We start from the raw sequence: 25,036 nt of genomic DNA, 5'->3' as shown, positions 1-25,036 counted from the left end.
CAATACTGCAATTGTATTACATGTTGATGTGAATGTTGATTTTGCCACGTATGAAACATTCAAAAGTTTAGGTATTTATGTAAAATCTGGGCGTGTTCTGCAATTTTATGATGAAGACATTCAATGGTGAGAAGACCTTACACACAAACGCAGGGGATGTGTATGAAAGAGTATTTGTGCTCAGATGTAATCCATGCCACAGGTATGCTGATATGCAGACAGTTTCCCCACATCAATAACTTTCAGGTAATAAATAAGAAACCACTTTGAAGAAAATCGGATGGAACATCATTCCTCTGGAACATGTCCGTGGGAATTCAGTTCATTACACTGGCAAGTGGTACTGAATCACCTGTATTAGTGTGTTAAAGGAATACCATTTGTATCATTAGGGTTACGGATTCGGCCCTAATTATTGTTGGTATTATTATTATTGTTGGTTCTCAGTAAGGGTTATTGTGGTTAAAAGGTTTGAAAGCGCTCCTGGTAAAATGTGGCCGGAAATCGGATCGTGACGCGGAAGAAAAGGGAGCGAAGAAGAAGAGGCGTGAGGAGATCGTGAAAAGACGTTTTTGTGGAAGCCCCGGACCGAGCGGTCGAGCGTACAGTGCGAGTGAACTTTGCGTCCTTGAAAGGAAGTTCGTGCGATAGGTGATATCGCCGGAGTGCTGTGGAGCCTGGGTAGTCGGGTATCGGCATTGAGGTTCCGGAGTATCCTTGCCTCAAAGCCCCGGCTCGAGTGAAAGCCGTCCGCCATTTCGCCACGTGCGCGACCTTCAGTGAAAAGGTTTTTGTCGCGTCGGCCGGGCATTATTCCCCGGTGGGTTGCCGGGGACGGCTGTGCCAGAAAGTGGATTTTGGAGGATTATAAGGAGACTCGCTGATTGAACCGCAAACGTGTACGTCGGAGCGCGTCTTTGGGAGGCATTCCACTGCTATTTTGCGGGGTGTTGGACCACGTGACCTCTGGGTTGCTTCGATCGTCCATGCCTCAATTGATTTTGATCGGACATTGATCCAACGATCGCTGGAGCCAATCGACTTCGCCTTGGAGGGGAACAGAGACATTGGGGGAGTGCCGTGAGTGTGGGTAAAGGACTAGATAAGGTGGTACCTTATCTTCAGATAGGGATTGTAGGGTGAATTGCTATTATTATTTGTGTCGTGATTCCGGTGTGATTTATAATATATTATTGTTTGTTCATAACCCTTGGTGTGGTTTCATTATTGATTTGATTGTTTCATTTGATTGTTTCATTGAGGGTTTCATTATTGATCAATTTCAACCAAGGATAACGTATATTTCTGCCGGGGACCCTCTCAGGGTTCGGAGGTTTACCGAGACCAGGGGATAGGGGAGGACCCCGTAACATTAGATAGTTTGAACACGGCAGGAAAGTGAAGTTTCTTTGGAAATTCAATGAGCGTATTTGCACAGGAAAGAGGAAGAATAATCGGCAAATCCCAAAATTCAAAACGTTCAGCAACAGATAAATGGGCAGAATTGTGGGATTTTAACATTTGCCTGCATACCAAAATACCACTCAAACCCCAAAACCTCCTTCATACATCTGTATAACCAAGGTTTTGTTGTAGGACAAGCTGTCTGACAACAGGAGAACATACATTCGGAAGGTGACGATGTCACAAAAGTGCAGCTTGAAGGCGGCTCAATAGAAATAGTTGAGGCTTGAACATACTTTGGAAGCAACATCACAAATGGCGGTACGCTAAGAAATTAAGTGTTGCACAGCATTGCTAAAATTGCAAGAGCCTTTGGAGTTTGAAAAAGTCCATTTTTCAGAAGAGCAATCTGTCCGCAGCAACCAAGCAAGCTGTGTGTCATGATGTGGTCTAAATAGTTCTGGTTTATGGTTACGAGGCATGGAGCATCAAAGCAGAACATGTGAGGCGCCTGAAACCTTTCCATAATCGTTGCGTTTGGACCATCCACGGAGTGATCAAGTATCACCAGTTGAAGAAACACATCCACGTTGGCTTGGTCATTTTGGCCACTTGGGCTCAGCGGATGCCAAAACATGTGTTTGGAGAACTCGAGAAGAGGCTTAGCTATGGCACAAAGAAGAGTTGGTGAGATGGCATTGCATCTTTTGGCATTGGCATTGCATCAAGCAGCTATCAATCATCTGGACTGGTCTCCCTTCTCTACCACCTCTGACATCAACTCATCCTGGGGATTCTTCCAAAGTAAATTGCTCTCTCTCATGCACAGATTTCTCCCATCTCGCCTTCAGTTGTCATACCCTTCCTCCCGTCCATGGCACACAGAATCTTGTGGTGAGGCTGTTGCCCAGAAACAACTTGCCTTCGTCTCCTGGAAAGCAAATCCAAAGGAAGTAAATCTCATTTCCTTTCACAAAGCCCGAAACAAGTGTGTGTCCACCTTCAGGAGAGCCAGGAAACAATATCTCTCCGTTCTCAAGACCGAAATATCTTATCTGTCTCCCTCTTCCAAATCCTGGTGGCGTCTGGTCAAATCTGCTTCTGGTGTTTATTCCCCTTCCATCCCCTCCCTTACCTCAAACGGCTAGACAGCCGACTCCGCACGTGAAAAAGCTGAATGCCTCAACTCTGTGGTTGCCTCTAAATCTTGTGTCCCAAACCCATCCCTCTCTGTACCCACCGTACCCAGCTGCTCCTGGACTCTGTGTCCTTTACTCCTGACAAGGTGGAAAAGTTTCTGGCAACCCTCGACTCTGATTCTGCAACTGGACCTGACGGCATCAGCCCACGGGTCCTAAAATCCTGTTCTTCCACTCTTTCACTCCCTCTCTCTGTTCTCTTCACCCTCTCTTTTGCTCAAGGTCATCTGCCATCTGCCATCTGCTTGGAAATCGGCCAACATCACCGCCTTGCACAAAAATAGATCCTAGCAACTGCAGACCAATCAGCCTTCTCCCAATTATCAGCAAAGTCATGGAATCCATCATTGCTTTGGATATGAAATCTTTCCTCTTCTCCAATGGCTTGATCTCTCATCATCAATTTGGTTTCAGACCAGGTCACTCTACTCTGGACATGTTGCTTCTGCTGTCTCAACAAGCGTTACGCCTAGGCTCCCATCTTGGTACAAGAATCTGGTACATCTGGTACAAGAGATGCTGCAGCGATACATTAAGCTACATCATGCTGAGAAATTGGACATAAGCAGTGCCGCAACAACTGTTGTTCGTGAGACATTATGCATCTGGGAGAAAGCACGGATCCCCACTGCAGATGAGCGGAATATCATTGCAAAACTAGAGAGAAAAGTAGAACAATACAGATCCATCCTGAAAGGAAAGAACCGGCGATCTGTTCTCAGATAAAGAAAGAAGAGCAGTTTCAAACCGGTCTACGTGACTTATTTGACATTGCTCATGTTGATGTCCTTGATCTGATCAAAATACCAGAGGACCGTGAATTCCTTATGGCACAATGGGAGCCAGGTCGACGGGGCTTTATGGTTGGTGTTGACAAGGTGCTAGCAGGAAAAGAGGAGCGGACACATCAACGCGACAAGGTGTTGACTGAAAGAGAGCAGCATGAAAAAGAGAAGCAAGCAGCTCGAGAGGAGACTCTTGAGCTAGCATCATCAACAGACAGCAGTGCTGAAGCCAGTGATCATGACGACTCTGCTGTTCTATCTGCTTCAAAGAGGCAGAGCCGAAAGCGTGCAAGTAACATTGTTACACCGGACCTAACAGCAGCTCTCGACCGCACCAAGGTTAGCGATCGATCAGCTGTTCACATCTTGTCAGCAGCAGCCTCTGCTCTGGGACACGACCCTTCAGAGTTGGCCATCAACCGCACATCGATCAGGAAATCCAGGCGGATCCAACGGAAGACAATTGCAGGTGACATCCAGGCATCCTATGCTCCAAACACAAGTCTGGTGGTTCATTGGGATGGCAAGCTCCTTCCAGACGATGGGACTAAAAAAGTTGATCGCCTTCCTGTCATTGTCAGTGACCCACAAGGAACTGGAAAGCTTCTGGGTATGCCAAAGCTGCCAGCAGGAACTGGACTAGCAACAGCTGCTGCTGTTATGCAATGCCTCGAAGAATGGCATTTGCAAGACATGGTGGCAGGTATGAGCTTTGACACGACAGCCAGCAACACTGGTTCAGCACTTGGTGCTTGCACTATTTTGCAGCAAAAGCTTGGACGACCACTATTACATTTTGCATGCCAGCATCACATCCTGGAACTAGTGGTAGAGGCAGCAATGGCAGCATTCAAACCATTTCTTGGTCCATCAAAAGGACCTGAGATGGCCGTCTTCAAGCGTTTCCAGTCAAATTGGAATTCCATTGACCAAAGCAAGTTTAAGCCAATGATGCCTGATGACCTGGACTCTGTAGTTTCAGGTGTATTTTTAAGTTGCAAAGAAGATGTCTTTCATTCTGCTTCCAGAAACTGGAATCGGGCCAACTACGAGATGACTACCGTGAACTTCTTGAGTTGACTATTATTATGTTTGGTGAGCGTCCTCCGAGAGGATTCAGCTTCCTGCAGCCAGGAGCCATGCATCGGGCAAGATGGATGGCCCGTGTGATTTATGGAATCAAGATCTACTTGTTCCGTGATCAGTTTCGACTGACCCCAAAGGAACTCACTGGCATAAAGCGTTTTACAGCATTTGTTGAAGCAGTGTCTACCAAAGCCTGGTTCAGCGCTCCATCTGCCATTGGTGCTCCCGCTGGAGACCTAGCTCTCTTAAAAGCACTCATTTTCTATCCTGATTCAGTGATTGCCGAAGCCACCAGCAAAAAGCTTTCCAATCACTTGTGATACCTCAGCAAAGAAATGGCAGGACTTGCTCTGTTTGACGATAGTGTTGAGTTTGATGTCAAGCGAATGATAGTAGTAGTCCGTGGGCTGAGTAGGGTTTACATGCACCCCCCCCCCCCACAACTTAACTTCCCGGGTATGTCCATGTACCCCCCACCCTAGGGGTTAGGAAAAACCATGTTAACAGAAAAAAAACTCATTCCCTCATAGTTTGACCTCTGGTGACCTCATTTGCATATAACACATCATTGGAAAGAGTGTCCCAGGACAAACATTTTGAGGGGTCATATGCAACCATAGGATGACGAGGTAAAAAGTTATGGCCATTTGAATTTCGCCTACCCCTAATTTTCGGAAATCACTGACACAGGGGGGGGGTAACATCAAAATATGCATGGGAGGTACCTTGGGAATGAGTTTTTTTTTCTGTTAACATGATTTTTCCTAACTCCGAGGGTGGGGGGTACATGGACATACTCGGGAAGTTAAGTTGTTGGGGGGGGGGGGGGGGGTGCATGTAAACCCTACTCAGCCCATGGACTATAGCTGCTCTTAAAGAAGAATGCCAAGAGAATCCTCAACCACAGGTACATGTGGATCTTACAGCAAAAGAAGCCATCGCTGCCAAGACTGTTGCAGATTTTGTTACTTCTGCCTCACTGCGAATTTTCACTGCATTCAAAGTCAATACTGACTTCTGAGAAAAGGACCCTGGTGAGTGGGCCGATGACCCATCATTTCAGTCATCACAGCAAGTCTTGCGCGGTATTGCCACTGTCAACGACTTTGCAGAACGTGGTGTAGCATTAATACAGGACTACAATCAAGTCTTGACAAAGGATGAACAGCAGCGCCAGTACCTGTTGCAAGTTGTTGAGTGGCATCGCCATCAGTTCCCCGACGCAAAGAAGATAAGGAGGAAGACCACAGAACTTATTAATGAGGAATCAATGGTCTGGAGGACTCTTCCTCTGTGTTTATGATGATTGTCATACATTCTTACTGATTTGGGATTACATCCGAGTGTTAGTTTATTAAAAACAATTTTGTGTGTCGATACTGAAACATTGTAATTTTCAACGCATGTGTGACAGTAGTAAATAAAGTCGTATAGAAACCATCTTTGGCACATTTCATTTTTTCACAATAAGGAACAATTTTAGCAACAAGCGCCTGAAAAAAGTCCAATTTTATTTTTTGGTGTACATTTGAGGACCACCCTAGTATTTTTCTTTTGAACAGGTGCTGATCAGCAGTGGCGTCATGGAACCAGCAGCATACATACAGCTGAGAAAAAGAAGCGTGGACACTACAACTAATTGGAACATTTGCTTTATATGTCAGAAACAGTCTAACAAACCAACTAGAAAGCTTGGAAGCAACTGACTGGAGAGAGTGCAGCATGCACTGAGTGAGCGCAAAAAATACCAAGACTATGCAAGGTGGGACGTAGTGGAGAGATTGGAAGCTGCAAGTTTTCAATCTGTATCTGGTGACACTGAATTTGTTTATCACAAAGACTGTTATGGCACTTTCACAAGTGCTTTGCATCTCAGTAGATTGAATTTTTTTTTGAAACTAAGACCTCCTATGCAGAGGAGGGTGCTTCGACCAACACAGGCGACCAAGCCTCTCAGGTACTGCGAAGCAAGGCCAAGGCATTGAACACGGACCTGTGTGTTTTCTGCCAGGAAACGTCCAAAGACAAGACCCGACTTGCAGCATCCCTGTCATTCTCTAAAAAGCTGCTTCTAGCCGCTCAGACTGACCCTCTCTTGAGCTGCAGATTGGCTTGTGTGAACGACCTCGTAGCTGGAGATGTACGGTACCATCTCAAATGTTATGTCAACTTCACACGAAAAGCTGGCCGTGAGCATGATCCAATATTGCAGCCAAACCCTAGGGAGATTTGTCTGAAAACTGTCGCACATGAGATTTCTATTGGCATCACCAAGGGAGAAATATACAGCCTATTAGATGTGTGGGAACGATACTCTAAATTGATGGCTGAATGCCAGGTTGATGCAGGAAGTTACAAGCAACACAGGACACATTTCAAGTACAAACTACAAGATCTCCTTAAAGGAGAAATCGACTTTGTTCCGCAACTTGACCCACAAAAAGCACAATTGTTGTTCCCCACCGTACCAGCGCGAATTGTTGTACAGGCCTTGATAGAGACAACAGATACAATAGATGATACAACCTCTGAAGGCTACGAGCATGGTTTGCGTGCAAGTCAATTTGTAGATCAGGATATGGAGCAGGTCTTAGCATTACACCACACAGCTCTACGTATAAGAGCAGATATACGAGACTCGCCCTCTTATAACGACTGTTCCTCTGTCAACGCAGACAACGCAGCTAAAATTATTCCCGAGAGTCTCTTCATGTTACTCAGTGTACTTCTGACAGGCGAGCCAGGAGAAACAGAAGTTGATGACACAACAAGGATGTTATCTCTCAGTATAGCCCAAGATGTTGTACATGCCGTCTCCAAAGGGAAAGCGCTGACACCAAAGCATGTTGAGCTAGGAATGACCCTTCACCAAGCAACTCGTTCCAAGGACCTGGTGAACATATTTCACTCAACTCAACTGGACCTGGACAACTCAACGAAAAAGGATCAGTTTCCTGTCCCACCAAACCTTGTCGAAGGCCGGTTTCTCCAATTTTCTGCTGATAATATTGATATTATAGAAGAAACCCTCGATGGGAAGGGAACATTCCACGCAACGCAGGTGATTGCTTTCCAGAGAGGGGCGTCACAACTCCACAGTGGACAAGCACTGCAAATGGGACAAGCAAGGTCACTCAAGGTACCAGCGGAGCTACAGCAGCTTACGCCTGCACCAGACTGCGGTGCACGTGCCCAGCCACGATTTGACACAGAAGTGAAGACTAATAGCTACACACCAGACCCAGACATGAAAAAGAGGGCAAACATCAAAGACCTTTCGTGGCTTCTTGTCCGACATTACAGCAGTCCAAATCAATCAGTTCCAGCATGGACAGGTTTCAATCAATGCGTCATCAATGATACACAAGAAACAACAACCGTGGGTTACTTACCTATCATCAATGCTCCGGCACATGAGAGGGACACCTTGTGGACAGTTATACTTCATTGCTTACGAATCACACAGGAGCTGAACCCTGGCCAGTCCACTGTATTGACGCTGGATGAACAACTGTATGCGAAGGCAAAGGAACTGCAGTGGGAGAATCATGACACATGTAAAACTCTCTTTCTGCATCTGGGGGGTTTCCACATAGCCAAGAACTTCATGAGAGCCATTGGGCAACACTATGCAGATTCTGGCCTTCAACAGATATGGTCTGAAAGTTTGGTGTATGGCGAGAACACAGCCCAAAACAACATGATGGCGGAATCATCCAACCGCACGACCAGAGCCCACAAGCTGACAGTGGAGGCACTCTGGCAGATCATGTGGCCACATTTCCTCGCATGGGCACAAGATCAAGGGGTCGGAGAACAAGAACTACAACAACTGTCGGAAGAAGTAGCACAATCTTTGGATGGACTTGGGGATCTTGAACAAACGAGTAACCCATCTGAAGCATTGGGCAAACTGGAGGAAGCAGTGAAGGATGCGCATCTCCTTGAACTCCTGGAGCAGTATGACAAAACCTTATCTCCAACAGGTCTCTATTGGAGACACTGCATGAAAATGGTATTGGTCTTGCTGCAGTTCATATGTGCAGAACGAACCGGGGACTGGCAGATGCATAAGTCAGCATTTATGGCCATGCTGCCTTGGTTTGCTCACTACGACCACACAAACTACACACGCTGGGGAGTGATATATGGTGCTGATATAAGTCAACTAGACAGTTCACATCCAGACGTCTACCAACAATTCATGGATGGTGACTTTGTTGTGAAATCAACACGTAAGAGCTTCAACCAAATTAGCACTGATCTTGCACTGGAGCACGTTAACAAAGTCGGGAAAGTCGCTGGTGGTCTGATAGGAATAACTCGAACAGACAGTGCAAGGGACAAATGGTGCCTGACATACAACGAGCGAAGCCGAATTGTTGACGAGACCACTTCAATGTTTGGCATGGCAATCGATGACACAGAGTATGCACCATCTGCGTACAAAGATGTCGGTCCAGCAAGAATAAAGAGGGACAGAGAAGATGTTCAAAAGCTACAGGAACAGTTCTCACGATTCCAAATATTTGACAGTGAGAGCAACTTAGGCGACGAGTTGACCTGTCTGATGACAATGGATGTTGCCCCTGAAAACATCAAGGACGCTTTACTGACCGCTGAAACCCATGGAGAATCAAAGATCAAAGAATTTGTGGAATCACGGATTTGCAAACAAGACGTCGGCTTTCATGTAAAATTGAAACAGTCACAGAGTCCTACACTGACGACAATGTACACACTAGAAAAGATGAAGGATGCTAGTCAAAAGCGTCAAACCATCAAAGCAGACAGGCTTCTGTTCCAGCGGCTTATTGTGGCACAGGACTCCGGATGTGATATAGACCTTAAAAGTATTCTGAGTCATGAACTAACACCGGTACCACTCTCATTGGCAGACACGGCAGGAAGCCTACATCCTACGAATAAAGCTGCGCTCGGGAAGATCTTGGAGGGTGGAGTAACTGTCGTGGTCCTGCCAGTGTCTTCGCTTAAGACATGTTTTATCATAGATGGTCAGGCATTGGTACAAGCCATTGGAAAACCAATGGGGGCAAAGTCATTTGGAGATCTGGCTGATGTCTTCAATGCATCAGTGTTCAGTCATTTCAATCAGCACTGCTCAAGAGTCGATGTGGTTTTCGATCGATATCGTATGACATCAATCAAGTCTGGGACCCGGGAAAGGAGAGAGGGGCGAGTATGTTCTATCCGGCGCAAGATCGACAGCAGAGAGATTCCACTCCCTGCCAACTGGAAGCAGTTCATGGACTTACCAGAAAACAAGGCAAATCTGACCAACTTTCTCAGCGATCAAATGATGTTGGAGGCAAAAAAGAGCCGACCCACTTGTGAGTCGATCACTGCAGGTGGGTTTGAGGAAGAAACCAAAGTAGCATCATCACTGGGGTCTGATGTTGAACAGCTGCAATCATCTCACGAGGAGGCCGATACACGTATAATAGTGCATGCCAAGGCGGCCTATATGGATGGATACCAACGGATCATAGTCTCGTGCAGGGACACCGACGTATTGGTACTGCTCACACACTTCGCGGGACAATTAAGTGGAGAGCTCTGGATGAGAGCTGGCACAAGGCAGCAACGGCGTTATGTGGCTGTGCACGACATACAGTTGACACCGACCATACAGCATAACATCCTGGCGTACCATGCGGTTACAGGATGTGACACAGTCAGTCAACCAAGTGGACACGGGAAAAAGACGACATGGAAGGTATTCCAGCAACACAGAGCATTGCTTAATGACCTCGGACGTGGCACACTGTCAGAATCCACCATACGGAGTGTGGAAGAGTTCTTCTGCCGCATTTACTCACCAGCTTCGGACGAAACTAGCATCAACGATGTGCGATACCACATGTTTCAAAAGGGCACCAAAGACCAAGAAAAGCTTCCGCCAACTCGAAAATGTCTTGAGCAACACATCAAACGCGCACACCACCAGGCTCAGGTGTGGTACCAGGCAGATGTACCAATCCCTGAAATCGAGTCGCCCATTGGAAGTGGATGGTACGAGAATGCTACGAGGAGACTACACCCACACGTCAGTGTGGACGATCCTCTGCCAAACGAGTTCACAGACATAGACTGCTGCAAGTGCAAAAATTGTGCAACTGCCAGATGCTCTTGTAGGGCCAAGAACTTGAAGTGCATAGCTGCGTGTACCTGTAATAACGGAGTGTGTCACAACCCATACAGTGTGGCAATTGAAATGGACTCTGAGTGACTTAAACACGACATTCTTTTATTTCATTTCATGTACATGTAAACTTGCACATATGCAATTAGCAGCATTTTCAGTCCATGGTTACTTGTTTATATGACATCAATATCATGTTCTTACAAATATTACCGGTCAGCGAATCTTAAGTTTCACTAGAGGGGTGGGTGATTGCTGTAATTAATCAGTCTTATTCACAGTTGTAAACCAATTGTCTGTTACTGTTATGTGAGGGAATAATAATGAATGATTTTGATACCTAAAACATATGCATGGGATGTTTATTTGTGAAGTTATTGCAATTTAATGTTATATGTTTACGGTGAAACCGAAATAATTATTCGGCATTTTTTTGTATTTTTTGCTATTCTTTGTAAGATTTCTCGATATTGTAGTATAAACCAATATTTTTACAATATGTATTGTTATTCTGCTCATTTTGACACCAAAAATAAGTTTGTAACTGAATTATTGGTCATTTTATTGACATTTTTGTATTTTCGAGAAAATCTGATATTTCGCGATTGACCTTTTTCACAAAATAACCCACTGTGAGGTCCCAAATCAAAATATCAAGTGTCATCCAGGCTAATATTGCGCAGGAGGTGTCATGGTTCAATCCTAGCATGGGTGCCAGCTTGTAACAAACAGTTACCCCTCATGTGATTTCTGGGCCCCTTTTCAGATAATATTCCTAGTCTAATAAGGGTGAAGGTATGTTTCTTGGTAGAGGATACTATACACCAAAGAGACAACGTGGTGTGTGACATCAATTTAGAAATAAAGGAGATGGGATAATTGATACTCTTATGGGTATTGGTTCAACCATTCTTAAACCTAAAGACCTAATTGGTTCAACTGCTACTGCCGTGGGCTCAATTGCGGGTGCTATAAAGAGTATAAAAGATGCTCAAAAGGAGTCTCATAAATGACAAGCAATCAAAGAAATAAAAAAAGGTAAAACTCAACTATCTTCACAAGAACGACAAAAAAATCATTAAAATACTTGGGTCAGGGTTTCAATGCTATATAAATACAAGTATGGAAGCGATTGATAGTATCTATGATTTGGATGATACGATTATCATTTAAAACTCCACTAAAAAGGAAGACTATTTTAAGGTAAATGCTATAACAGGAACAGACTGGAATTCAAACGGAACAAAAAGTTTTGAAATAAATAATCAACAAACTTACTTGAATCTAGCTGATAGTTTCTTGCTGTGTAAATTTAAATTCACTAAGGCTGCGAATAACACTAATGCTACACTCGTAAATGATTTCTTCTGGAAAATGTTTGATAGTGTCCGCCTGTATATTGGAACACAAACGGTTGAAGCGGTTGATTATGTCTCTGCTACATCTGAAATGATGAAATTTACACTAGTGTATATTCGTTTAGTGATAGAATGGGTAAGGGAGCTATTGAAGGTTTTATTCCTGATATGTCAACGGGAACAAATGCTGACCCTGGTTATAGTCAAAGGAAGGCAATGTATAATGATGATACAAAAACAGAGAATAATTTTACCGTACCAGTACCTCTGAAAGGTATATTTGGATTTTGTGATGATGATAAAGTTTTGTATGGGCTTAAAATTAGATTTCAACTCCAAAGGAATGATAATGTTAATAGGTTGCTTTTTGGGGCCGAGAAATGCTTTTGGAGACAATAATAAATTTGTTATTAATGATTTGTGTTGGTATATCAGTGAATATACTCCTAATCTTAAAACGGAAGAGATGTTGAATAGAAGACTTAACTCAAAGAAACCGCTAAATGTATCATACCTTAAAAGAAGATGTCAACACGTTAAAGTGGAACACACTACCTACACTTGGAATTTAGGTGTTCTTCAAGGAAAGCCACAATACCTATGGCTCATTTTTAAGAAACCAGATGGAGATGAAGGTACTGATAAGAATAATGCGCTGAGTGATAATGCTAAGGTGAAACAACTTCGGGTTTCTCTTGATGGCACATTTTACCCGCGAGATAGATTGGAAATTGATTGGGAAAAAAATCATTATGCGGAAGCCTACAAGTCTTACCAAAAGGTGTGTGAAAGCAACGGTAATAATGATCCTATTTTGGATATGGTTGCGTTTCAAAAACTTTATATGATCTCTGCAATTGACCTGAGTTCTCAAAAAGAAACTATAAAGTCTAATAGAGTGGATACTTCTCTATACATTGAAAGAGGGGAGAGTGAAGAGGTTAATACATATTGTTTGCTTTTGGAAGAAACAGAATTACAGATTAATACAGATAATAGTGTTATGATTAATATCACACAGATTTTTTCTCATAAATAAATGAGTATGAAAGAACTGGTATATGTTAATCAAATCAATCTTAATAAATTAACATCTTGTATTCAAAATCAAAAGCCTTGTATTATTAATGTTAATACAATTCAAAGAAAAGGAGCAGTAAGAATTGATGTTTTACTCACAAGAGAGCAGGTGAAAACACTAAATGATGTTGGATCACTTAAAATGACAAAACCTATGTTAAATAAATATTCAACAAGGGAAACGAGTGGAGGATTTCTCCCGTTTCTAATTCCTTTATTTGCTGGTTTAAGTGCGGCGGGAGCATTGACTGGTGGTATTTCAGCAGCGGTAAAAACTGCTAATGAAAGGAAGGCACAACTAAAAGCTCAAAAAGAATTGGAAAGACATAACAAGGAGTTGGAGAAACAAATTAGTGGAAGTGGTGCAATTGTGGATTTTGCTCAAAAACTTGAAAGTCTACCTGACAAAGCTAGATAGTTAGTTGGAGATATGCTTTCCTCTATCGCTCAAGCGGGTGTTAAACTAACTAAACGGGGTAATGGGTTATATCTTTCTCATAAATAAATGCATAAATGGTTTAAACAATTTGGAAAGAATACGTCAAATGTAGAACTTACTAAATACCGTATTTTCCAGTGTGTCAACCGCGGTTTTTTACCGACAGGAAAACCCTAAAAAAGGGGGTGCGGTTGATACACAGTAACAGAAAAATTTGTGCATTGAAAAACTGTCATATCAACAGGACATAATCTTTATATTACTTTGGGGTTGCGGGGATACAATGATGAATGATCGTCAATTACGTTACTAAGGTAGATTCAACGCCGATTACTGCTGCCAGTCAAAATACAAGAAAGTTTGAAGTTTGTAATATTTGATTTTTCTATGCGTGTTTGTGAAAATGTGTACTTTCACTCGTTCTCTTTGAATGACAGGTCACATAGTGAATAGAGTGTGCTAAATAAAGATAGGATTAAGTCACAAAACAAAAGCGTCACCATGGTAAACAGGATGTTTTGCATGGGACATTATGATGTACCTATTGTGTAACCAACGCCACGGTAAGGCCACATAAAAATAAAAAGTTGTTGAGTGTCCTTTTTTCTCAAAAGTTCGGGTAGGGAGGGAGATTTTTATTTTTATTTTTAATATTTTTTTCCTACTTTCCATTGAGTTTTGTTGACATGGAAAAATATGAAATAAAGACTCCTTCCTCCTCAAAACGATTTTATTTCTTCATTCATCGGATTCCATCCTGTGATCCGTGGCCGTGTCTGCAGCCAACACAAATTTGAGAAATGAGCCAAGAGTCTTTGTCACATCAGAAACTTTGCAAGCTGGTGAAACTTTTGTCATGTCAGTTTTACTGGGGCCGGCGAATACTTTGACAAAAGTACCGTGTGTATCGTCAGGCAATGGCTCCCTATCCCCATCATACTTGGTATCTGAGAACTCTGCATAGAAGTCCGAGATTGTAACATCCAACTCGATATTGCACGCAAACCAGTCATTCACCGTCTTGGAAGAGCCCTCACGGGCTATTGATGCGATCACAATAGGCATTTCAAGCCGATTCTAGCACGAATCAATACAGATTTCAGCGGGAAAAATCTCACACAATAGCCGCCATGAATGGCCAACGTAAAATGGGTGAAGTTGCCCGAGGCACTTGCAATGCTCTGCGCAGCACGCACTGCGCACGCGGTGCAGAACAGCGCCAAATTTGAATGTGAAAAGATCGTTTTTTATGATCTTTATCAAAATAAAAAATAAAAAAAGTTTCGGGTCCGGGTGCGTTTCGTAGGGTTGGGCGGGGACGATCAACAACTCTTTTTTAAATCTGGCCCAACCTATTGAAGTTGGCTTTGATGCCGCCGCATGGGTTGGGCGAATGTATAAAACGGAGAGGTCAATGGGGAGTTTCACCATTCGTTCTATCCTGTTCGAGCTATCAAGACCAAGATTCACCATTCGCTTTTATCCTGACCAAGACCAAGCTTCACCATTCGCTTCTATCCTGACCACGACCATGAGATGGCACCGCGATCATTCACAGCAGCTTTCAAGCTCCGTGCCTGCAGGTTTGCAGAAGAGTTTAGTAATCGGGCGGCCGGCCGACACTTCGGAATCGACGAGTCCGTCATTAGATGCTGGAGCCGATGCCGAAGAAGAAGGCGATGAGGGGCAAAGCAGCCCAGTGGCCGGCCTTGGAGGAGAGACTGCTAATGTGGGTGAGAGAGAAGCGAGCCGAGGGACACGCCATCGCGACACTAGCGTTGCGACTCCAGGCCTGACTCATCGCCAGGGAAACAGGGGCCGACGACTTCACGGCCAGTAGGTCTTGGGCGTACAGGTTCATGGGTCGTCATGGCCTTTCCATTCGCCGGCGAACCCACATCGCACAGAGTCTCCCTGATGACATAGCAGAGAAGACTGCTAATTTTCAGAAGTTCGTGATCAAATTCTGCAAGCAGCACGACTATCCCCTAAGCCGCATCGGCAACGCAGATCAGACACAGCTGACCTTCGATGTGCCTCGAGGGACCACCATCTCGGCCAAAGGTGACAAGTCGGTGTCCATCACTACAACGGGTCATGAGAAAGATCATTTTACGGTTATGCTAGCGTGCACTGCTGATGGGGGAAAGCTGCCGCCATATATCATCTTCAAGAGGAAGACGCTACCAAAGGATAAATTTCCTCTGGGTGTAATCGTTCATGCCCAGGCCAAGGGGTGGATGGACCAAGCACTGGTAGATGACTGGCTCCGTGTCGTGTGGGGGAGACAAGGTGGTGGGCTTTCGCGGCGACGGAGCATGCTCGTCCTCGACGCCTTCCGTTGTCACAAGACAGAGGACACCAAGTCAACGCTGAGGGGGCTCAACACTGATCTGGTGATGATCCCGGGTGGCATGACGTCGCGGCTGCAGACGCTAGACGTTTCAGTCAGCAATCCGTTCAAAGACGGTCTGCGGCGCTGTTGGTCGGAGTGGATGCTGTCGGGGGACAAGACCTTCACCAAGACCGGGAGGATGAGGAAGGTGGACCTCCCGACGATCTGTAGCTGGATACTGAAGGTCTGGGAGGAGTTGCCGGCAGCCATCATCGAGCAGGTCTTCCTCAAGTACTGCATATCTAATGCCCTTAATGGCACTCAAGATGACATCATCTGGGAGGATGAAGTGGCAGTGACCCACGGTGGAGAAGAGGATAACGACGACGATGATCTCGCCTACCCAGACTCGGATGATGATCTTCGTAATGTCTTCCCTGAAGAAACAGATGACGAGGACTTCTTCGGATTTTAGAGCCTCAACCCAACGGCCCTTTTCCGAAGATGGAGAAGAGGATAACGACGACGAGGATCTCGCCTACCCCGACTCGGATTGGACTGAAGAAACGGATGACGAGGACTTCTTCAGATTTTAGAGACTAAACCCAACGGCCCTTTTCAGGGCCCCACATGAACGGCCCTTTTCAGGGCCCCACATTGGCAAGAAAGAATAATTATGTTTTTTAAATTCTCTTTCAACTCATTTCATGTATTTTCACTCTTTCTCTGTCTTCAGTTTCTCTTTCCTTTCATCATATTTCACTTTCCATTTTATTTATTTATTCTCTTCTCTTTTTTAAATTTTCATGTTTTTTTTTTCCCCCCTTGAAAATCTTTTTTTCTTTTTTTGGAAGTCGAAAATCGGGGGTGCGGTTGATGCACGGGTGCGGTTGATACACCGGAAAATACGGTATTGTAAAAACCTAAACATTGATAATGTGGTTATTTGTACGAGAGATGAATTAACAAAGTTGTCCAAGAATACAAAGAATATTATTATGAATTTAGACACAGAATGGTTCTCATTGGGTTTGTATTCATAATAGTCAGGATAAATATTATTTTGATAGTTATGGTATGCCACCACCTGTTGAAGTAATACAATTCTTACAGAATGGTGTTTATCAAACATTTCAAGTTCAAGAAATTAATTCTAAATGTTGTGGCCAATTATGTTTATATGTATTATTTCAACTCAACAATAATGAAATTTTTTATTATTGTTGTCTAATATAAATGTCTAATATAAATTGTCTAATATAAATGATGTCTAATATAAATGACATGTTGGAAAAGATGGTTCTATCTTTGGGGAATCCTCTCAGGATATTGATTTATCAAATTTATTATACAAAGGCACAGGCTGAACGACAAAAATATAGTATAAGTAAAAATATTAATATGAAGAATACTTATAAATTAACCAATTATCCGGGTCCTACTGACGTGAATGATTTGGTGAGATTCATTGATTTATCACAATATATATCTTTAAAGAAAACAGCACGTTTTGTTAAACAAGTAAAATTTACAACCACAACACCTGGTTATACTGACCATACACCGTTCCTCATTCAATTTAACGACCTGCTTACAATTGAATTTCATAAAGAAGGACATATAGTTAATATGCGAATTAATAAATGGGGGTATGATATTCCTGATTTCGGGTTTAATTGGTTTTTTTCAATAAACTTAGAAGACCTACATGCTTTTAATCAGTCTCGTAAAGAAGAATATTATCCGCTTGGTGAGGATAAGGATTTATGTGGAAGTGCAATTAGCAAACAACAAATACATGATTTTAAGAATAGAAAATCATATGACAGCAAAACAATAGTTTATATGACAAAGAAGGAAGGTAATGAGATGAGGATAGATGGCTGAGGAATACAAACTGATTTGGTAGTGGGAAGATGGGGTGGTATTACCTGTCAAAATATTAATCTCACATATATTTCTGATACGTAAATGACAGGAAGAAGACGACAAGAGAATTATAATTTTTGTATTCAGGGATACCTACAAGAAAAGGGTGCTCGGTATTACATACCTTATGATTTGGAGCATATACATGGAAATGTTGTCATAAAAACTGGCCTTATACTGATATTGCTAAACCCACAAATAGAGACTTGATTAAAATATTAAATAAAAATGAACTCCTCAAAGTTATGACATATAAAACTCTTTTAGAAATCATCAACAAATCTTATTGGTATCCTATTATGAGAAAAATAATTAGAGATACAAGAATATCTCAAAATTCAGATGAATATATATATAATATTATTTGGGGCTCAAACTCAAGGGTAGCAAGGGATGAGGAAGGAGTTGGAGAGGGAGAAAAAGGAGAAGGAGGAGAAGGAGGAGAGGGAGAAAAAGGAGGAGGAAAGGGAGAAAAAGGAGAATGAGGAAAGGGAAAAAAAGGAGGAGGAGAGGGAGGAAAGAGAAAAAGGAGGAGGAAAGGGAGGAAAGAGAGGGAGGAAAAATATAAAAAGATGGAAATCAGTGAGATTAATAAAAGATTGAATGTATTACATCAAATAAATCAATCTCAACGCACCGAAGAGGAAAATAAAGAACTAATGACTCTTCGGAAGATATTGGTTTTAAAATTTGCTGAGATGAGTTCACTTTCAGGGAGGAGATTTAAACAGGAAAGTGGGGTATAAAGAAGAAGAAGAAGGAATAGATTATGTGGTTGATGATGTTGGGGTTATTGATTTTGGTTAGCTTTATTTGTAAATAAATGGAGGAGAGAGTGAAGACATTTCTAAGGATTCTTTGTTTTAAAAATAAAGATCGAAATGTATATGTTGAAAACCAAAAAGGTTTTGGCACTATGTAGGACTTTTTCTCATAAAGAAATATGAGTTATTGTCTCAAATGCAAAAAGAAAACTAAATCTAAAAATATCTCTTATGTTAAAGCTAAAAATAATAGTTTATCAAAAAGGAATATGTCAAGTGTGTGGCTCTAAAAAGTGCCAATTCATCTCTCCTAAAAGTGGAGGAGACATACAAAAGTTTCTGTCAGAAAGTAAATTTACAACAACTGGAATTCCTGGGGAACTACATCTACCTGGATATTCTTTCTGTGGTCCTGGAACAAACCTGGATAAAAGATTAGATGAGGCTGACAATCCTAAACCTTGGTCTAAACCTATAAATAGGGTTGATGAAGTGTGTATGAAGCATGATATTGCTTATGGGAATACCACTACATTGGATGAAAAACATGAAGCAGACAGAGAAATGTTGTATAATTTGTCTTTGATACGAAATCCTACGTTGAGAGAGAAAGTTGATAGGTTTATTGTGAAAAAAATGATAAGTGCTAAATTGAAACTTGGTCTTGGTTTTTCACCCTCAAAAAACTATTAAGCTCTCATGAGGTCATCAAGACTGAGGAGCTATTGGCTGATGAATTACATAAACCTATAATCACAAAGTTTAAAAGAAGGAAAGTTTATTCAAAAGACACCGACCACATCTGGTCCGCCGATTTAATTGAATTGAATAATGATAGGGGATACAGGTATGCTTTAACCGTTATTGATTTGAGGAGTAGATTTGCCTGGGTTGTTCCTTTAAAAAATAAAAGGGGTGATACTTTAATGTTAGCCTTTAAGCTAATATTTGATAGGGATAAAAGGAAACCAAAGAAGTTATGGACTGATGAGGGAACAGAGTTCTACAACAAAATATTGATGAAATTTCTTGAGGGGGAGGGTATTAAATTATACAGCACCTTTAATGAAGGAAAGGCAGTTGTTATTGAGCGTTTTAATCGCACTTTGAAAGAGAGACTATACAAAAAATTCACACAACTCGGTTCTCAACAATGGGTATATTTAATTCAGGATATTGTAGATAATTACAATAATACAGTTCATTCATCAACAAAATCAAAACCGTCAGAATCATTTACAAAATTAGAATAGGAAAAGGAAATTAATTTGAGAAAACCCAAGTTCAAAGTTGGTGATATTGGAAGAATATACAGATGGAAAAGCCATTTTGAGAAAGGTTATACAAAAAATGGACTAATGAATTATTTAAAATCGTTGATGTAATGGATACAGTCCCTTGGACCTACAAATTATATGATTTAAATGGAGAAGAAATCTTGGGTTCATTTTACTCACAAGAATTACAAAAAACACAAGTAAGCAGATAATACCCTTGAAAACAATAAATAAATAATAAAATGTAATGGGGATACGTTCTTGAGATCTGTGAACCCCAAACACAGAATCCCTCAACTTTTCAGTTGGGGCTTACCTTTTGTGTGTGTGTGTAATGGGGATACATTCTTGAGATCTGTGAACCCCAAACACAGAATCCCTCAACTTTTCAGTTGGGGCTTCACTTCTGCACACAATTTTGTTTGTTGGTGTGTGTGTGTGTGTGTGTGTGAGTGTCATAATAATATACGAACCCTAACCCAACCTCAACCCTAACCCCAACTGAACCCTTAACCCCCCCCATTAAAACACCAAATTTGTAAGTCTAAACAACTGTATCCATTACATCAACCATTAAAAAAGTTCTTAACTCCATCTCTTTGCATCACCTTCCAATTCTATTCATCTTTTTCCAACTTTTTTGAAACAATTCAATGATAATATAAGATAAATGAGTCTGTGAGGTATGACATTCATTCAAAAATTCACCTCACATCCAGAACCCAAACCCAACCCCATCCCTAACCCAACCCCAAACCCAACCCTAACGCTCACATTCAAAATCCCAGCCCTAAGCCAACCCCATCCCTAACCCAACCCCATCCCTAACCCAACCCATTCAAAATCCCAACCCCAACCCCAACATAATCTTTTTTTTTACTCCTCTTCTTCCAATTCTGTCTTGCAAGGTTTTCAAGTTTTAAGAGGTAGAAATGGGAAGAAAGAATTTTCTAGCATTTTCTTCCCCTAACTTTCTTGATATTGCTGAAATATATGTAAAAAAAAATAAATATATATTACTTATCTAATATTGAATTAAATAACATATATAATTTAATTGATTTTTAATTAACTGAACTTACCTTAAATCAGATGCCATTAAACAAAGAACATTGTTCATTGCTTTAGAATCCAAAGAGTCTCCAAGATGGACCCCACAGGTATAGTCTCCAAAATAAAACCAACTTTCCAAGTTCCCAAGGTATAACCACATCCCTATTGAGCCTCCAAGATAGGCATCACATTCCGAGTCATCAAAACAAAACCCCCATTCCGAGTCTCCAAAAATATAACCATCTTTCCAAGTCTCCAAGGTAGAACCACAATTTTCAGAAATATTGGGGGTTTCCGTGATAAGTCTCACATAGCATAACTGCGGACCATCAGGAAAAACTTCCCTTTCCCAATTTTTTAGGGTTTTTGTGATGTCTCACATAGTATAACTGCGGCCCATCAGGGAGAACTCCCGTTTCCCAATTTTTTGGGTTTCTGTGAAGAGTCTCACATAGTATAACTGTAGGCCATCAGGGAGAACTCTCCTTTCCCAATTTTTTTAGGGTTTCTGTGATGAGTCTCACATAGTATAACTGCGGACCATCAGGGAGAACTCTCCTTTCCCATTTTTTTGGGGTTTCTGTGACGAGTCTCACATAGTATAACTGCGGACCATTAGGGAGAATTCCCGTTTCCAAATTTTCATAAATTTGTGGGTCTCCATTGTATAACTTGTATTCTGGCTCATCAACGTAGAACTTGTTCAGTGGGTTTTGTTTTGATAACTCACAATAAGTATCATCATGGTAGAACTCTTTTTCAGGATTTTGTGGATCTCCAAGGTATAACTCTTTGGCTGGGTCATCAGGGTAGAACTCGTTCTGTGGGTCTTGGCTGTTCAAAATGTCTTCAAACAAAAAAATAACTTCATTCCAAGTTGTGTTAAAAGCAGTATTTTCATTTCGTATCTCAGATACAATTTCCTGTGAGAGAAAATAACAATGTATTAATTTAATACAATATTTTTATTTGTATAAATCAAGCTCTATGAATATTAAAAGAAATTTTGCTAACTCTTACACGAGTCTTATCTAAAAAAAAAAAAAAAAAAAATTAAATAAATAAACACCTCCATTGATAAGAGGTTCGAGTCCAGTTCATCAATCTGAAGGTTGAGCACCACATAGTTAGCAGGACTCCAAGGAATGGCAAAGTTATCCCATTCCATTTCAGCACAGTAGTCCATTCTCAAGTGAAGCAGAAAGCGTGTTTGAAAAAGCCTGTGTGGTCAGTGCCTTTTATAAGGGCTGGGTATGTCATTTCCTGTGGAAATTCCCTGGGCATGTCTTAACTGGAAATGATGTAATGTCTTAACTGAAGATGATACAATGCTGGAGAGTTTATAAAGTGGGTGGGGCTTACCAAAAAGTGGGTGGGGCTTACCAAAAGTGGGCGGAGCTTAACAAAAGTGGGCGGGTTTACCAAAAAGTGGGCAGAGCCTACCAAAATGGTTTGTGGCACTGGAGGTGCTCAAACAAGAACATTGAGGGAGGTTTATCATTTTATCTTAGCTCAGTTAAAATATCTTGACAAAGAACCAAACTCAAACATCTTTTTTGTTAATATATTAGATGGTGATGGTAGTGGTAAGAGAATTCAATTATTTCCTACGCATAAACAAATATTTGTAGGATCGATGTTTGAGTGGTATACTCAGGATCATTGATATTAAGAGAGTGAGAGGGAGCAAATATTCGTCGGATCATTGTTTGAGTGGTCTAATGAACAACATTGAGGATAAGAGTAGGTTATCTTTTGCTATAGCTAGTATGTCAAAAGGCCAAAAGGTTCATAAAGATCAGGGTGGCAGAAATAGAGGTGTTAAGGGGAAATGAGGGAAAGTGGGGGTGAGAGGAAAATTTACATGTAAGTGAATGGAGATTTGGGGGTGTCCCAGGAACAACATTTATCATCTACTTCTGAGTTCATGGATTCCTGCGTTTGATGGGTAACTTGACCAAGTTTGGCTCTGTCACTCATGATGTACACCTACAGGAACCTGTAAATACAGAGAAGGGACCCACCACCTATAAACACAACCACCGCAACTACAGTATTGACACATTTCATGTTTGTACATGTTGTACATGGACCAAGGTATTGCATTGCCTACCCCCCACAAACGTAACAGTATGTATGTGTGCAAGTATGTTTGAGTGTATGTATGTATGTATGTGTGCAAGTATGTTTGAGTGTATGTATGTATGTATGTTTGTATGTATGTGTCTTCACAGGAGGGGTGGAGCTTGTGTTATCTCGATAGAGGTTAAGATTAGTTTCCCCGGTATGTGATTGCCTCCTGTGGGTTTTCCCCTCCGTTTTTTTTTTTTACATCTACAAGGCTATCCATGCAACCACCTCCAACAACAACAACAACAACAACAACAACCGACGTGACCACCGACAAGCCCCGAACATTCCCGAGCAGACTAATCCCAGTCTAAATGGAATCGTAATCGGCAACTACGCCCCGCCTCTGGAAAGAGCAAGGCCATGAGGCCACGCCCGAGGTTCATGATTGATCGGGAGTGACGTGACAGCGAGAAGGTTCAAGCTGGGGGGAAGAGGAAGAGTGCGTCTGACTCTGGGTCTTTTTGTCCTTTGCCTCTGGCTCTCGGCTGCGGTTGGTTCGTGTGGAGCTTTTGAGGAGAGCTTTCGGAGCTGTTGTGGGTGGGACTTTTGAATAGTCGGAGGAGGTGTTGCTGACGGTGGTGCTCTTCGGAGACAGGGGAGGTCACGAGCAAGGCAAAGGAGGCTATCCTGTCTGCTTGCCTCACACCGGTGGCGACTCGGTGCCATCTTGTGCGCTTCCCGCACGGTGACTGAGTTCCAACGACCACCAGGCTCCAAAAGGCCATTTAGGACGCAAAGCTGAGTGCAGGCTGGCTTAAAACGAAACCTTTTATTTTCATTATCTTTCTCCTTGTCTGTTTTTGCATCTGCTGGAGGATCCCTCACAGTAGGAATGATAGTTTATACGTCATCATTTTGTTTGACCTTTTATTCTTTGAATTGAATGTCATTAAATTATTTATTGTGACATTTCATTTGCTGTGTTGTTTATTTGTTCTGTGGGTTTCGGATTGAACCCTTGTGTTTCGTCCAGATAAGTCCTCAGTTCCTTCCGTCCCATGCGTGCCATACAAATAACCGCCAATAATTCGGGAGTTCGCCTCGGCAGTAAGATCGGTTGGCTATTCGTCAGCCTGCGGTGTTAACCACACGGGCGACGAAACAGTATGTATGTGTGGAAGTATGTATGTGTGTAAGTATGTATGAGTGAATGTATGTATGTCTGTGTGTGAGTATTTATGTATGTGTGTGTATGTATGTATGTATGTGTGGTTACGTGTGGGGTAGGTGATGAAATACCTGAGTCCAGATAGAATTGTGTAGGTTTAGCGTGCTCCATATGCCGTGAAGCCACGTTCATGTATCTAAGTTATGCCGACTGTCCAGTAAGATCGTATATGCGTCTCCATATAAGGGGTGGAGCTATGCTAATTTGGGCTGAAGAATAATCCCCAGTGTGTAATTGCCCTGTGATTATCCCTAACGTTTTATTTCATTTAAAAAGCTCACCATAACAACCACCCCAATCGCCGACAGTATGACCGGTCATGCCGATCGGCAGAGGAACCCCGTCGAGCCGAACATTCCCGAAGGATGGCTCGGCGACACGCCGAGCTTCGTCATTGGGCATCAAGAATAGCCAAGAGGCCACGCCCCGAACGACGATTGGGTGGGATGATAAGACGGCGCTGGGTGATTGGTCCGCCAAACTAACACATCAGCCAAACAAACACATCTGCCAAACTAACACATCCGCCAAACTTATATTGTGAAAGTGTAACCAATTATACTGTGGAAGTGTATCCAAATATACTGTAGATGTGTAACCAATTATACTGTGGAAGTGTCGCCAATTATACTGTGGAAGTGTAACCAATTATACTGTGGAAGTGTAGCCAATTATACTGTGGAAGTGTAAACAATTATACTGTGGAAGTGTAACCAATTATACTGTGGAAGTGTAACCAATTATACTGTGGAAGTGTCACCAATTATACTGTGGAAGTGTAACCAATTATACTGTGGAAGTGTAGCCAATTATACTGTGGAAGTGTAACCAATTATACTGTGGAAGTGTAACCAATTATACTG

At 42.1% G+C, this 25,036-nt stretch overlaps 1 protein-coding gene across 1 annotated transcript in view; it reads right to left on the bottom strand.

Moving 5' to 3' along the window:
- The window catches only part of LOC137427337 (uncharacterized), a 385,725-nt gene that overhangs the window by 199,345 nt on the left and 161,344 nt on the right, over window positions 1-25,036 (bottom strand). Inside the window, exon 9 of the mRNA XM_078777386.1 lies at window positions 10,471-10,663. Within this exon, the coding sequence (XP_078633512.1) occupies window positions 10,471-10,663 (193 nt within the window). The remainder of the gene's footprint in view (window positions 1-10,470; window positions 10,664-25,036) is intronic.

Source organism: Myxine glutinosa, chromosome 5, assembly GCF_964187855.1.
Source record: "Myxine glutinosa chromosome 5, kmMyxGlut1.1, whole genome shotgun sequence".
Lineage (NCBI taxonomy): Eukaryota > Metazoa > Chordata > Myxini > Myxiniformes > Myxinidae > Myxine > Myxine glutinosa.
Note: the sequence above shows the minus strand (reverse complement) of the source record. Positions and strands in the feature narration are given on the sequence as shown.